This window comes from Magnolia sinica, chromosome 1 (genome assembly GCF_029962835.1).
Source record: "Magnolia sinica isolate HGM2019 chromosome 1, MsV1, whole genome shotgun sequence".
In the NCBI taxonomy this organism is placed as follows: domain Eukaryota; kingdom Viridiplantae; phylum Streptophyta; class Magnoliopsida; order Magnoliales; family Magnoliaceae; genus Magnolia; species Magnolia sinica.
This window is the reverse complement of record NC_080573.1, coordinates 11,973,110-11,986,141: the sequence shown is the minus strand read 5'-3', so window position 1 is coordinate 11,986,141 and position 13,032 is coordinate 11,973,110. Positions and strand designations below refer to the sequence as shown.

The window sequence follows — 13,032 nt, the reverse complement described above, 5'->3', positions numbered from 1 at the left end:
CACTTTACCAAATATGTAGACTAGGTTAGTTACAACATATATTTTAGTAAATGCTTATACAGAGAGGTCAGCATGCATATAATAACGATGAATCCTAGATTAGTAGACATGGAAAATATAAAATCATATTTTCATGTTCATTCAAACATTTCAACAAACACATGAGATGCATATTTTGTTCAACATAGTTCACACATGTATATTGTATCGAAAGCGGCATATCTAAGATAATATGGCAGCAATCAAATCAGACATAAATCATTAGCTAACATTGAAAGCATTGAAAACCATAACATAAATGTTTATAGTCCGCACCTTTCGTCGGAATACTCGATTCAGACACGGTTCGAATTCTATGTTCCGAAAATGGAACGACAAGTACCTAAATATGAAATAGGTTAGCTAGTTTGTCGATTACTTAATCTGGATTTTTACAACGATACTAGGGTTAGGTTTTCTTACCCAAATTGTAGCCGAAAACAATTGTGTAGCGAAGTGGGGAGGTGAATCAGTATGTGTAGTAGTAGGAGAGAACCACTGCAGCAATTCCCAAAGATTTCTCTTATCTCCTTCCTCTTTTCTCTTCTTTTCTCTCTTCTCTCTCCTAGGGTTTGGAAAAATTCGTATGAGAGAGAGATGGGGTGGTATAAGGGCTATATATAGGCCCAAGAGTGATGCAAATGGCCCCAGGGCCCTGGTATACTTAGGTTATATCTAAAGGGCGACTGTTTCTGACAAACGGAGCTCACAGGAAGGCCAACTACTCACCTACGCCATAGGGTAAGTTTCTTGACAATGGATCTATGCCAGGATGTGATTTCGGTGCGATTGGATAAGCTGATTGACCGTATAAGACTTATGTCAGATCAACGGTCACACTTACTTGATTGGGGCCAGAGTTATATAGATATGGGCAAGAAAATTTTCTTTTCCCATGGGTGAAGTTTGGTCAGAAACTGACGATCTAAAATTCTCAATTTTGTGCGTGAGCGAATGACCCAATTCACTTAAGTTTCTATATGTTTTCTAAAAATATTCGCTCTTCTCACACACTTCACGTAGGGCTCAAGTTGTGCATTTCTAGATACTATTTAGGCTCGTTATCGGACTTTCAACGTGCGTTATAGGTCCGATACGGAGTTTCAATGTACTCCTGAGAACGATAGGCCCTTAGGATATCTCCTAGGTTTTTATATAGTGTTGAGTCAGTGGTATTAATGGTTTTAGGCCTTGCCATTTGTGGAAACGGTGGTTCGAGTTAAATCCGCCGATTATTTAGTTTTGCACTTAAACTATTTTCGTCCAAATTTCTACGGGATACGATCTTTAGGTATTTCTGCCTGTGGTGGTACTCGGGTCTTTGTACGGATTTTTCCGAGACATTACATTTTCAGTGTGGGTAGATCTTTTATTTATAGTGTATGTAGGACAGAGTATTCCACAATTTCAACCATAACCTTAGCCATTAGGCGAGATGTGCACAATTGGTGAATGTGGACAATTACCCTGGAATCACGCGGTGAACGGTTACGCGGAGGTGATGGTGTTGACGGTTACCTCGGGGTCATGCATACCTGAGGTGAGTTGGCACTACTCTGATCGAAGCGTCATAGGTCGGCACGAAGTTTCATATGTCAACACGGTATGGACCTCTTATTTCGTCCGAGGTGTACTCATATATGAGTGATCCAAGGAGGCTATCAAGACTCATAAAGAAGTTAAAGGCTACAAAAGTTGGACATTATAAAGATCCGAACTGAATCTTCATTTATTCGTGTCGGAGCTGAGATGAACCAATTGGTTAACCGGATGATGCTGACCTGAACTGAGCCAAGCTGAACCGGTCAATTGAACACCTAGCTGCACTAAGCGGAGCTGGACCAATCGGTTAATCGACCAAGAATTGTTATGGGGGGCTCAAAAGTTCTTCATTGGTCATCTAGGCTATTGGTTTTTCCGAGCTGAGGGTTGGGCCTCTCTTCTCGTCGATCTCATCTATTCTTAATGAGTACTTCCTCAACTTCACCGAGGCAATTAATCCCTTGGGGCTGTTCTAACCAGGGTACTTCATGACAGTCCTTGTGAGATACATTGGTGGAAGCTTGGGGACGTGCGCTGCCAAAGATTGAGTTTGGAGACGCGAACTTTAGCTTCTCTAGGTGAGGTGGCACAGGAGTGTATGCTCGTTGGCCCAAGTTGACCATATTTCCTCATAACATGTACCACACTCCCAGAGTATCAAATAAGCTAAGTCCCTAATTAGGGAAGCAGATTGTGTCTGGGCTCTGTGGGGCCCACCGTAATTGATGGGTTTTTATCCATTTTGTTAATTCATTTTTTAAAATTATTTCAGGATATGACTTTAAAAATGAGGCAAATCCAAAGCTTACGCAGACCGCAAGGTGAGGATGGTGCCACCGTTAAAAACCTACAGGGAGCTCTTAGGAGGTTTCAATGGTGGGCATTTAAATTATATAGAAAAATGGATGAATAGATAAATGGAGTGAATAAAATCCATGAAGCACATGTAAACACCCTACCTCAGGTCAAGAAGCTGATTGAATTAGATTGACTCAATACAACCAAACTTAATTAGTGGCTAAGCTGATTGAATTGGATTGACTCAATACAACCAAACTTAGTGGCTAAGCTCGAACTTGACCTTACTCTAATTTAACCCTAAACACTAAAAACCTAAAGCTGAGCCCTCAACCTAATCCAACATAGTCAAACTTAGTCCAATCCTCAACCCAATCCAACTCAATTCAGCCTAGTTAAATCGAGTCAAAGTCCGGCCAAAACCTTGTCCTACCTCAAGTTAATTCGTCGAGTCAATTCACCTGATTAGCTTATCTGGTTTATTCACCTAGTTAACCTATTAAGTCAAATCAAACTAAAAGCTCATACCCGAAATAAGCCAAAAGCAACAACAATATAACACTAAGAGAGGCAAGGCCACCACACGTGTACAGTTTCCTACCTGCCAAAGCAGGGGATGTAGGGAGCCTTGGGCAGCACCCTACTTACCGCCTTGCACGTGGCGTGCGCCCTACCTTGGCAAGAGAGGTCCAACGCTTGTGGAGCTGTTCTTGGTTTGGGGTACAAGTGCATATAACTATAAAAAGACTATGATACCCCTCTTTTGGGCCAAAATTATTATTTTACCAACTCATCTAGCCAAAAAGATCTTGACATGTGGCAATATTGAATCTCATCCATCAAACCTTAGACTTTGAAGGAATTAGAAAAAAAAAAAAAAAACTAAGCTTGGAGGCTATAAAAAGTCTCCTTCCCTTCCCATTTCAAAACATCCAATAAATCCTTAACCATCAAAAATCATATCGAAAAAAAAACCCCATACCCTAGCCCCTTAACCACACCAATTATCTTGTCCCTTTGCCAATGAAAGTAAAGAGCAATAAGAGTGAGTTCAACCCAGGTCAGCCTAGTTTAACCCAAAGCCTTAGCCACCGGAGTTGTCAAAGCCTCAATTCAGGCCACTCGATCTAATCCTTACAATACCGCCATCCATCCTACCATCGAACTTTTATCAACTTCATCGATTCCTTAAATAGGCATTAGGAAACATCCACTCCCCTCTTAACCCCATGCTTATCATATCATTTACCATTTCATAGTTTCTACACATAATATGCTTGAGTGTATGCTCTATGGCTTGTCAAGTTATTAGATCATGCCCATTAAAAGGTTAGGTTGACAGGTCATTATTCCGCTTCAACCAGTGAGCTAAGGTGGATTTGTTTGAACCGGGCTACTATGTAATAGCGAGGGCGTATTAACACACCATTTCATACACTTTTTGCATCTTTAATACGCAAGAACCAATCTTAATCCTTAATAGTTCGTTAGATCTTGTGAAGTAGAGACCGTATATAGTACAGACAGATGTGGTGTTTAGCATCTTCTCTCTCTATAACATGATTCCTTAGAATCCTTAGTCGCATACTAAGGAGCCATTTCAAGATTGAGATTTTTAAGACCCTCCTGACATTTTTATAGGGTCTATTCAACCGTGCCAACAAAGTACCTGGCCAGTGACGACTCCAGTCATACATAACACCATCTCATATACATCGGAAAATCGCACTTGTATGCGTGGTCCGCCCCATGATCCCATGTCCACAATACGGTGGGTCCCATATAGTCCTCCCTGCCTAGACCAAGTATGTCCACGTGGGGGTAGGACACAATCTACTTTCCCTCATTAGGCCGCTTACTAGAAAGCAAAGTAATTACCTGCACTTGTTTGCATGCTAACTTAGCTTGCTTCCCCAATTTTCTCATGGAACCTATTATTGTGTAGGACATCTGATATATGCAAAAAAAAAAAAAAAAAAAAAGACCACATGATGAAGATAGCTAGGTGAAAATATTTAGGCCCACCTACTCATTGGGTAAGAAATGTTGGCGACATGGTAGGGCCCACCCTACCCATTTAATAAATCTTAAACACCCCGCCCAGTGTTGATAAGCTGATTAGGTCAAACCCAACCAACTTAACTCAACCTATTTAACCTAGCTAACTTAGTCAACCCATTCATCCTAGTCAAATCCCAATCAATCCATTCAACTTAATCAACTAAAAACCAATCTCAAACCTAGGTCCATTAGCATTTAGGACCACAGAAGAGTAAATTCGAGTGAACCAAAGGCAATAAATACACTGCGTGGTTCAGACACACTATAAACAATAGCTCATGGGTGGGTATCTACTCTCAACCATTGTTTATAGTGTGTCCCATCCAAGTCATGAATTGACTTTCTAAGTAAATGGATGAAGAAATAAGATTTTTAACCCCTCGCACGCACATATACAAATCCGGTCTTATTTCAATCTGAATTGAAATGAATGAAGAAATAATTTTTTTGAGATAAATAATTTTTTAATTAATAATTTATCAAATCTTTCCAAATAAAATTAGAGCATATGACCAATCAACTAATATAGATATAGGTAAACATGAATTAAATCTAACTGAAAAGGTAACGGATCTAAGATGCCATTAGTTTGAAGAAAAATAAAAAGGAACTTCAAAAGTTCTCATAAATGAAGGCTAAAGAAGCTACTTAATTTTGAAGTAACAGTAAGAAAAGGAATGATTGGAGTAGAAGAATAAGTATCTAAAGAGGATTCCTCGCATCTCTCTCATTCAAAGCCATGCATGTTGGCCTTTTTTTAATGCTTTGTAGATGAACTTTCTATAACTAGAGGATTTAAATATTCAATCCTAAAACCTTTCTCGCCTATCAAACAAATGGATGTGCATTTCGGCAACCATGCAGATTGCCTCAACACGGACCCTCCGATCATAAGCTATGTAGGCCCCACCATGTTCAAACCTTCCTAAGGCCTACGGCAATTCTTATTTTCCATCCAACCTGTTCACAAGATCACATAAACCTGGATGAAGGTAAAGTTGAAATATCGCCATTGATCAAAAGTTCTGAAGCTCTAAAGAAGTTTTTAATGGTGTTCGTTCAATCCCCACCGTGTGGTCCACTTGATTCTTGAATATAATTCATTGTTTGTCCCATATACTAAAACGATGTATAAAAACGAATGGACGGTTTGGATAAAACCCATAAATCACAGTGGGCCCTCACGTCCCTGCACGTTCCGAACTTGGAGCAGGCGGAGTAGCACCCAATCCGCGCCCTACCAAGGGTAGTTTCGGTAATCGCAAAAGTAAGGGCAACAACGATATTTTACCAATCAACAGGGTCAACCTATCAAGCATGATTTTCCAGTACAAGATAAAACAGCGGTTGGAAGACGAACCGCTCCCTACTGAAAGTCGTTTATCGTCCAGACAACGTCTGCCTCTCACTCTAAAAAAAGAAGCAGAAATTCATTTTTTAATTAATTCCATATCTGCCCAAACCCCAACATCTTCAGTAGAGTTGCAGCTTCTTCGAAAAATAGAAAAAAAAAAACAGAAACCAAAACGATTCCATTTCAAGAAAAATCCGACTACACTCGTCTGAGATTCTCTCAGAATTCGATCTCCGATGGCGAGTTCCGGTACGAATCGGAGCCTCGACACGTGCTTCGGTACGGGCTTCCGGTCCACCCTCGACGACCCGCCGAGAATCCACCCCAAGGAAGCTGCGCCATCGGTCGCCGGACGTTCGCCGAACGCCGCTGCTGACGTCGACGATGATAGCTGGATTGCTGTGGTGTTGTCTTGTGTGAGGATCGTGATCTGTTTCACGGCGATGATGGTCACGACGTTCGTGTGGACGGTGATTATGATGGTCCTGGTGCCGTGGCCCACTGCCAGGATCAAGCAAGGGAATGTGTACGGACACGTGACGGGGCGGATGCTGGTATCCTAAGAGTTCTGAATTTTTGTGGTTTTTGTCTGATTGGGATTTTGATTTTTGGTTTCTTGGATTGGATGGGAGTGTTTGGTTCCTCTGTTTTTTGGAATTTGCTTGAATTTTCTGATTCCCGATATTGGATTTTATGATTTATCACTCGAGGAAATATATATCGTACTCGGGTTTTCAGATGGTACAGGTGGGGTCTGTGGTTTAGTGATCTGGACCGTTGATCTGTTTGACCTCACCATGGATGGTCCATTCCTTGAAAATCTCATAGATTGGAAAATTGGATCGTTCCATTCTGTGGAATTCAAATGGACGGTCAGGAACAGAAATACAGCAACGGTCCATGTTGATTAATTGAAAGAAATCCAGTGCCTCTCTGTAGGTTGAATTCTCTGATTTCTGCCTTTGGGTTTATATGATGGTCCGCCCAAGGACATGTATATCATACTCGGGTTTTGAGATGGTGTAAGTGGGGCCCATGGTTTAGTGATCCGTACCGTTGGTCTGTTCGAACTCATCACGGATGGTCCATTCCTTGAAAATCTCCTCGATTTGAAGATAGTACCTGTCTAATCTGCGGACATCGCACGGATGGTTGGGAAGAGAAATACAACAATGGGAAAAAGGTCCAGCATTTGTGGTTAGGATTATCCAATTGGGGGAGATTTTGGGAGCATGGCACATCCATGGTGGGGTCCAACACAACAACGGTCCGGATCACTGAACCATGGAACCCACCTGTACAACTGAAAATCCAGCTGAAAATCCATTGTAGTGTGCTTGTTCTATCCTCTGGGATTATGAAATTCCTCTGTTTTTCATGGATGCTCTCTTTTCTTTCTACTTCTGGCTGTAGATAAGGAGAAAAAAAGGGATGTATGCATCAAAAAGTGGGGGCATGATGTTTGGCTTTTACAACTTTTGGCTGTAACTAGAACTTGCATTTTGTGATGTTCATGTCCACAGGATTACTTGAGCACTGTAGTCTACTGCTTGCATTTGAATTATGGAAGGGCCCCACATGGGTTCATGTTTGGTTGATCTCAATCGTCTATCTGATAGGCATCATCGTGATGGGCCATGGTTTCGAAAATAATTATGACCCAAGATCTTAGTTTTGTAGATTTTTTTTTATTGAATTTGGACCGTTGATGGCATGGTTCCAATGCCACAAATTGGATGATCAGGATCCTTGATCGGTGTGGCCCGGGAAATGCGCAAAGTTGGATTAGTCCTACTTCATTTGAAGAAAATAATCAACCGCAAATTGTTGTTACATTCAGCATAAATTGGACTAAAACAAAATAATAAAAATTGCATAATATAGATAAATCATTTCCAGTTTGTTGACCTTAATTATTGCGATTTGAATTGATTTTATATCCAAACACCACCTTTCATAACTTCAAATCTAGATTAGAAATTTTTATTGCAATTTGAATTGATTTTTTTATACAAACACTGCCTTTCATAACTACAAATTAGATTAGAATTTTTTCTGCTTATGTTCTTATAGATACTGGTTTAGCGATTCTTCTCATATAGGCAAACTTAAAGGAGAACATATGTGGGAAGTAGAAAGATCTTTTCGTTGAATCTACGTCCTTCTCAATACTAGAAAGATTAATGGAACTCATTTGGTACTGTGAAATCATTGAATTCTATGTTTGGATATAGAATGGATTCCTGATTTGCCATCATACAAGCGACAAAATCATAAAAACTTATTGTTTGATCAGCGTCTCACAATAGAAACAGATTTAAAAGCTGTGATTAATGGATAGCAAGTTTGATGAGGTTTGCCACCCCATGTAGGTGGGCCTCACATGAATATGAGTACGTCCATTTTGCACTGTTGGCGAGTTTGTTAAAACCATCCAATGTTTTAGCATGTGTGGCCCACCTGAATAGTGGACCGTCCTGATTTTTGCGCTGGGTTATCTTCATGGTTAAGCATATTTGCTTGCTTATAAATTCTAGGAGAGAACCTACAAAATGTTTATAGAAGAACTTAACAAGTTTCAGTTAAGTAGCTTTGCATTTTAGGGAAATGCCTGGTCTTCCATCGTTCTAGTGTTGCATTCTGTGTTAACGAAATAAGAGTCTCGATGAAGTTTGATTTCACAGGAAATAAACATGAGCTTTCTCAGGCTTCTCAAATGACAGATCGGAGTTGTATCTTAAACTCTCGAATACTAGATGGTTTGTGAGTGCCACAACTCGGCCTTCTTCATGTAGATCATAGAAGGTAATGAAGACGAATGCTTTGAAAATAATTGAAAAGCTTCTCTATTCAGGAAAGAGACTATCACCATTTACATGACATCAGTAATCCTTTAGGATGAGAATTAGAAGGCATCCAGACTCATTTAGTTGGCTGAATTACCAAGCACACAACTGTCTGTCTGGACAGCATGGATCAGACACACATCATGGTCGGTCCCACATATTTTTGTTCTCAATCCTTGATACTGCTATTAGCTGTCAACTAGTAGGGGTATCGTAGGAGTGGCTGGAGAGAATTCCTTATGTAAATAATAAATGCTTATTTACCACAAATTATAACCAATTACAGGGGGAAACGAAAAATCAAACAGCCCGAATCCCATCCACTGAGGACTCTTTGAGGATTGCATAGAGGGATTCCTTCAGTCTCTTTGCTTTTGAATCTCTTGGCATGAAGGGAAGGGATCAGAATCCAAATCTTTCCATATCAATGTTCAGAGACTGAAGTATGAATGCTATGGAGAAGAAGTGGCTGGACACTGCAAAAGTCCATGGACCCATGAAAAATATCCAAGGCTGGGGAGGAAGTTTAGGGGGCGTTTGGATCTTAAGTTACTTAAGATAAGCTACTTATGCCTTAAGTAGCTAATCTTGATTTCTATTTATTAAACTGAAGTGAGTTACTAACTTTAAATTAAAAAAGCTACTTATAATTTATCATAAACCAAACTTACTTATCTCAAATAAGTTGCTTATCTACTTCTGTAAGTAGAAAAAGTTACTTATTTGGTGGTATCCAAACGGGCCCTTAGTGACTTTGGCCAAATACAAACAGGGGAAATACTGTTTCACTCTGCATTTCTCCTTTTCCCTGGGCTTCCATAGGGATTTTCCATGTCCATGTTTCAGATTCTCCATATCCAAATGGGTTATTGAAAATCCCTAGTAATTATATCGTTTCAATTCATTTAATATGTCTTCGAAGTTATTGTATGGCTCAGTAATCAGTATCAATGTTTTAAATAGCGAATAGCGTATGGCATAGCATTCATTCTGAAGGTTGGGCTTGGTTGCACCAGATATCATGAAAGTTGCACAACATATCATGATATCTCATGATATCTGGTGCAACCAAACACAGCCTAAAATAATAAAAGAATTAGGGCAAAGATTAATTATAAAGATAAAGAAGAACAATAGAACTAGTTTAATACTATTACTCTTATTATTTTACTTAAATTGTGGAAAAAGATTTACTTTTTATTGACAAATAGAAAAATGTAACAAATCATGAAAATATTAATTAATTTTTGTTTTCATGAAAACTAATTTGTAAGGTAATCTACACAGCGTGTAGCATAGGGCTAAGTTACGCTGTGTAGTTTAAAGCACCGATCGATATATCAATCTACCAAGAACTCGGTTATCCTGGAAAACTTAGAATAATTTATTATGAGCACATACCTTGCTATTGTATCTGCTGACTTTAGCTACTTGTTTAAGATTCTGTTTGGATATACCCCCAAATTGTGAGGCAACCATTATGCTATGTGTTTTGGGTGTCTCAGCAAACTGTTGCCATGTTTGGCGGTTAACATTTTCCTGTTTTTATGCTCCAAATCTTAATAAAATTAATTACATTTTGGACCCTTTTTTCTCAATTGAGATTCAGGTGGAGCGATCCTGTTTGGTGTGAAAGGAGCGTGATTCTGTCCTATTCATTTGCATCGATTGGCATATTTCTCCTTGATTTCTAATAAGGCAATTTGACATCCTTTCATGATGTTTGGTGTGAATTGTGATTACAGATGTGGATTTTAGGGAATCCAATAACGATAGAAGGCGCCGAGTTCTCTAACACAAGGGCTATTTACATCTGTAACCATGCATCTCCCATCGACATTTTCCTCATCATGTGGCTGACTCCAACGGGTTCTGTTGGAATTGCCAAGAAGGAGGTAAGTGACGCATTTCGGTCAGGACTAAAAACTATCATAATCAGCCTTCAAAATGTTCAAATTTGTATAAATATGAATATTTACCAATGCGTTTGGAAGCATCAGGAGTATTCAATTAACATTTCCCATTTGATTTAGGGAGTGTTTGGATGTTACTGAACTCCCATTTGAGTAGAATTGCTATTGCGCTCATTTCTTTACTACAGGAAAAGAGTTCGCTTGTCATCTCAAGCCCGATTGATGAAGAAAGTGCATTCCACCCAATGTGGAATCCGCTTTCCACATATTGGGCAGAACTCCAATTGGGTGCTTTTCAAACTGACTGTTAATCAAGGAAATTTCAGATTTTATAAGATTTTTATCTTCCGGAGAAGCGTCAATGCATTCTCTAAATACAGACTGCTGAAATAACAGAGATGTTTTTATTCAGATCATTTTCTATCCACTGTTCGGACAGCTTTATGTGTTGGCAAACCATCTCCGGATAGACCGCTCCAATCCAACCTCAGCAATTGAGTCGATGAAAGAGGTGCTATGCTATTCTTCTCCCCAGATTCTTACCCAGCACTTTGGGCTGCTGTTTGGATGCACGACAGGATCAAATTGCAAACATTCAGTTCAATCAAAGACGAATCGCTCAATATGAGGAAGTCGCCTTGAATTGTGGGTGTGTTCCTTTCATGTCAAACTGGAAAGTAACACAATTGCAATTTGGAGTATGGCCCCACACAGATAGTGGACCATTTCCTCCTTTATTGAGCTAATTATCGCAATTCAGTTTGATTGTTCATCCAAACGAAGCCTTAGCTGCATATCTAACTCATGATCCATGCCAACCGCAGGCGGCTCGTGCGATCGTCAAGAAGAACTTATCTTTGGTTATTTTTCCCGAGGGTACCCGATCCCAAACAGGACGATTACTCCCCTTCAAGAAGGCAAGCATCACACCCACTTCATCCATTGCCCCAGGTGGGCCCCACATGCCTTAGCCTCAAACTTAGGCTGGCTAGAAGAAGATGAAAATCAGACTGAGAAAAAAAATGATAGCAGTCTTATTTTCAATCTACCTCTAATGTTCAATCTACATCATATCCACTGGATGAGTGGACCAGCCCAGCTTTTATGCCAAGGCATGTTCTCAGTGGCCCCACCTCCTGAATGGCCCAGATATCCTGCACGCATTTCGCAATTCTCATCTTCAAATCTCCTTCCACATTGAGTCTACTTAACATTTCTCCTTTGTTACATTTCATTCATTTCTGTTCTTTCTTGTTTCATGTTCTTTCTGTTACATGGCAGGGCTTTGTTCACATAGCACTGCAATCACGGCTGCCGATCGTCCCGATCGTGCTGACCGGGACGCACCGAGCATGGAGGAAAGGCAGCTTACATGTAAGGCCAACACCTCTTGCTGTAAAATATCTTCCACCGATAAAAACCGATGAGTGGACCACAGACAAGATCGAAGATTACGTCGAAATGATCCAGGCGTTGTATGTCAAGCATCTTCCAGAGCCCCAGAGACCGTCGGCGTCGGGACAGGTGGGCCATACGAAGAGTTTGAAATCATAGTTTCAGGTATGATCAGATGTATTATTTCTCATTTGGTGATGAATAATGGTAGAATTCTGTCCTATTCATAAGCAGAAAATTCTGTTGGGAATAACACAATCAGTTGTTCCCATGGAGTCATTGGATATGGACCGTTTGATCATTTGTATTCAAGTGGACCCGAGTACACCTCAACGGTTATAGATCAGTGTTTCAAACGAAGGGACGAAATTGTAGATAGGAGAATGGTTGCATAGTGTCGATACTACCGTGTTTGACTGTAGTGTTGACCACTGTGGGGCCCACCATGATGTCTACATGACATCCACTCCGTCCATTGAGGCTGATCAAATACTCATCTGAGTCACACCTGAGGAACAATATAAAATAATCCTCAAAACCTCCAAGTTCACATGGGGTTTGCTTGATGAATGGATTGGATGCGATGCACACAGCACGGTGGGCCCCACAAACAGTCTGGAAACCTTTGTTCGTTGTGGGTCCCCTCCCAACTGGGGCCATGAGCCCACCCTTCAGTAATCCAAACCGTTTGTCCAATGAGAGTGGTCTCTGATGGATGGGCCATGACTATTAAAATAATTAAAATAATTTTTTTTAAAAAAAAAACTACCTGATATAACCATAGTAACTTCTCAACCTTTCAATTTGTGTCTCTGCAAGTCGGAGGTAAGAAGAGCAGTGGGCAACGGTCCACATTCGACTTAAAAAAACAAAAGAAAAAAGCCCAAGATTAGTGGCCCAGGCCAGAAGCATCCGAGGGGAGCGGATTAGGTGTGACCCCGGATCCACCGAGGTGGGTGGGATCTCTGACAGTGGGGCCTACTGTGATGTATGTTCCTCATATCCATTCCGTTCATCCGTTTCAAAAACTCATTTTAGTTCATGATCCCATAAATGAAGCAGATCCAAATCTCAGGTGGACCAT

At 40.3% G+C, this 13,032-nt stretch overlaps 1 protein-coding gene across 1 annotated transcript; it reads left to right on the top strand.

Annotated features, from left to right (window-relative positions):
- Positions 1–5,805: 5,805 nt before the first annotated feature.
- LOC131240109 (1-acyl-sn-glycerol-3-phosphate acyltransferase-like) lies at positions 5,806–12,349 on the top strand. The gene is made up of 5 exons (XM_058238166.1): positions 5,806–6,348; positions 10,386–10,535; positions 10,966–11,064; positions 11,378–11,470; positions 11,835–12,349. Exons 1-5 carry the CDS (start codon positions 6,031–6,033, stop codon positions 12,105–12,107), a joined length of 933 nt encoding a protein of 310 aa, XP_058094149.1. The 5' UTR covers positions 5,806–6,030; the 3' UTR covers positions 12,108–12,349.
- Positions 12,350–13,032: the final 683 nt, after the last annotated feature.

Excerpts from the sequence above, each read along its gene's own strand:
- LOC131240109 (XM_058238166.1), top strand. The coding sequence starts at position 6,031 with ATGGCGAGTTCCGGTACGAATCGGAGCCTCGACACGTGCTTCGGTACG. Across the intron at positions 10,536-10,965 it reads TTGGAATTGCCAAGAAGGAG|ATCATTTTCTATCCACTGTT; the intron begins GTAAGTGACGCA and ends GTTTTTATTCAG. Across the intron at positions 11,065-11,377 it reads CAATTGAGTCGATGAAAGAG|GCGGCTCGTGCGATCGTCAA; the intron begins GTGCTATGCTAT and ends TGCCAACCGCAG.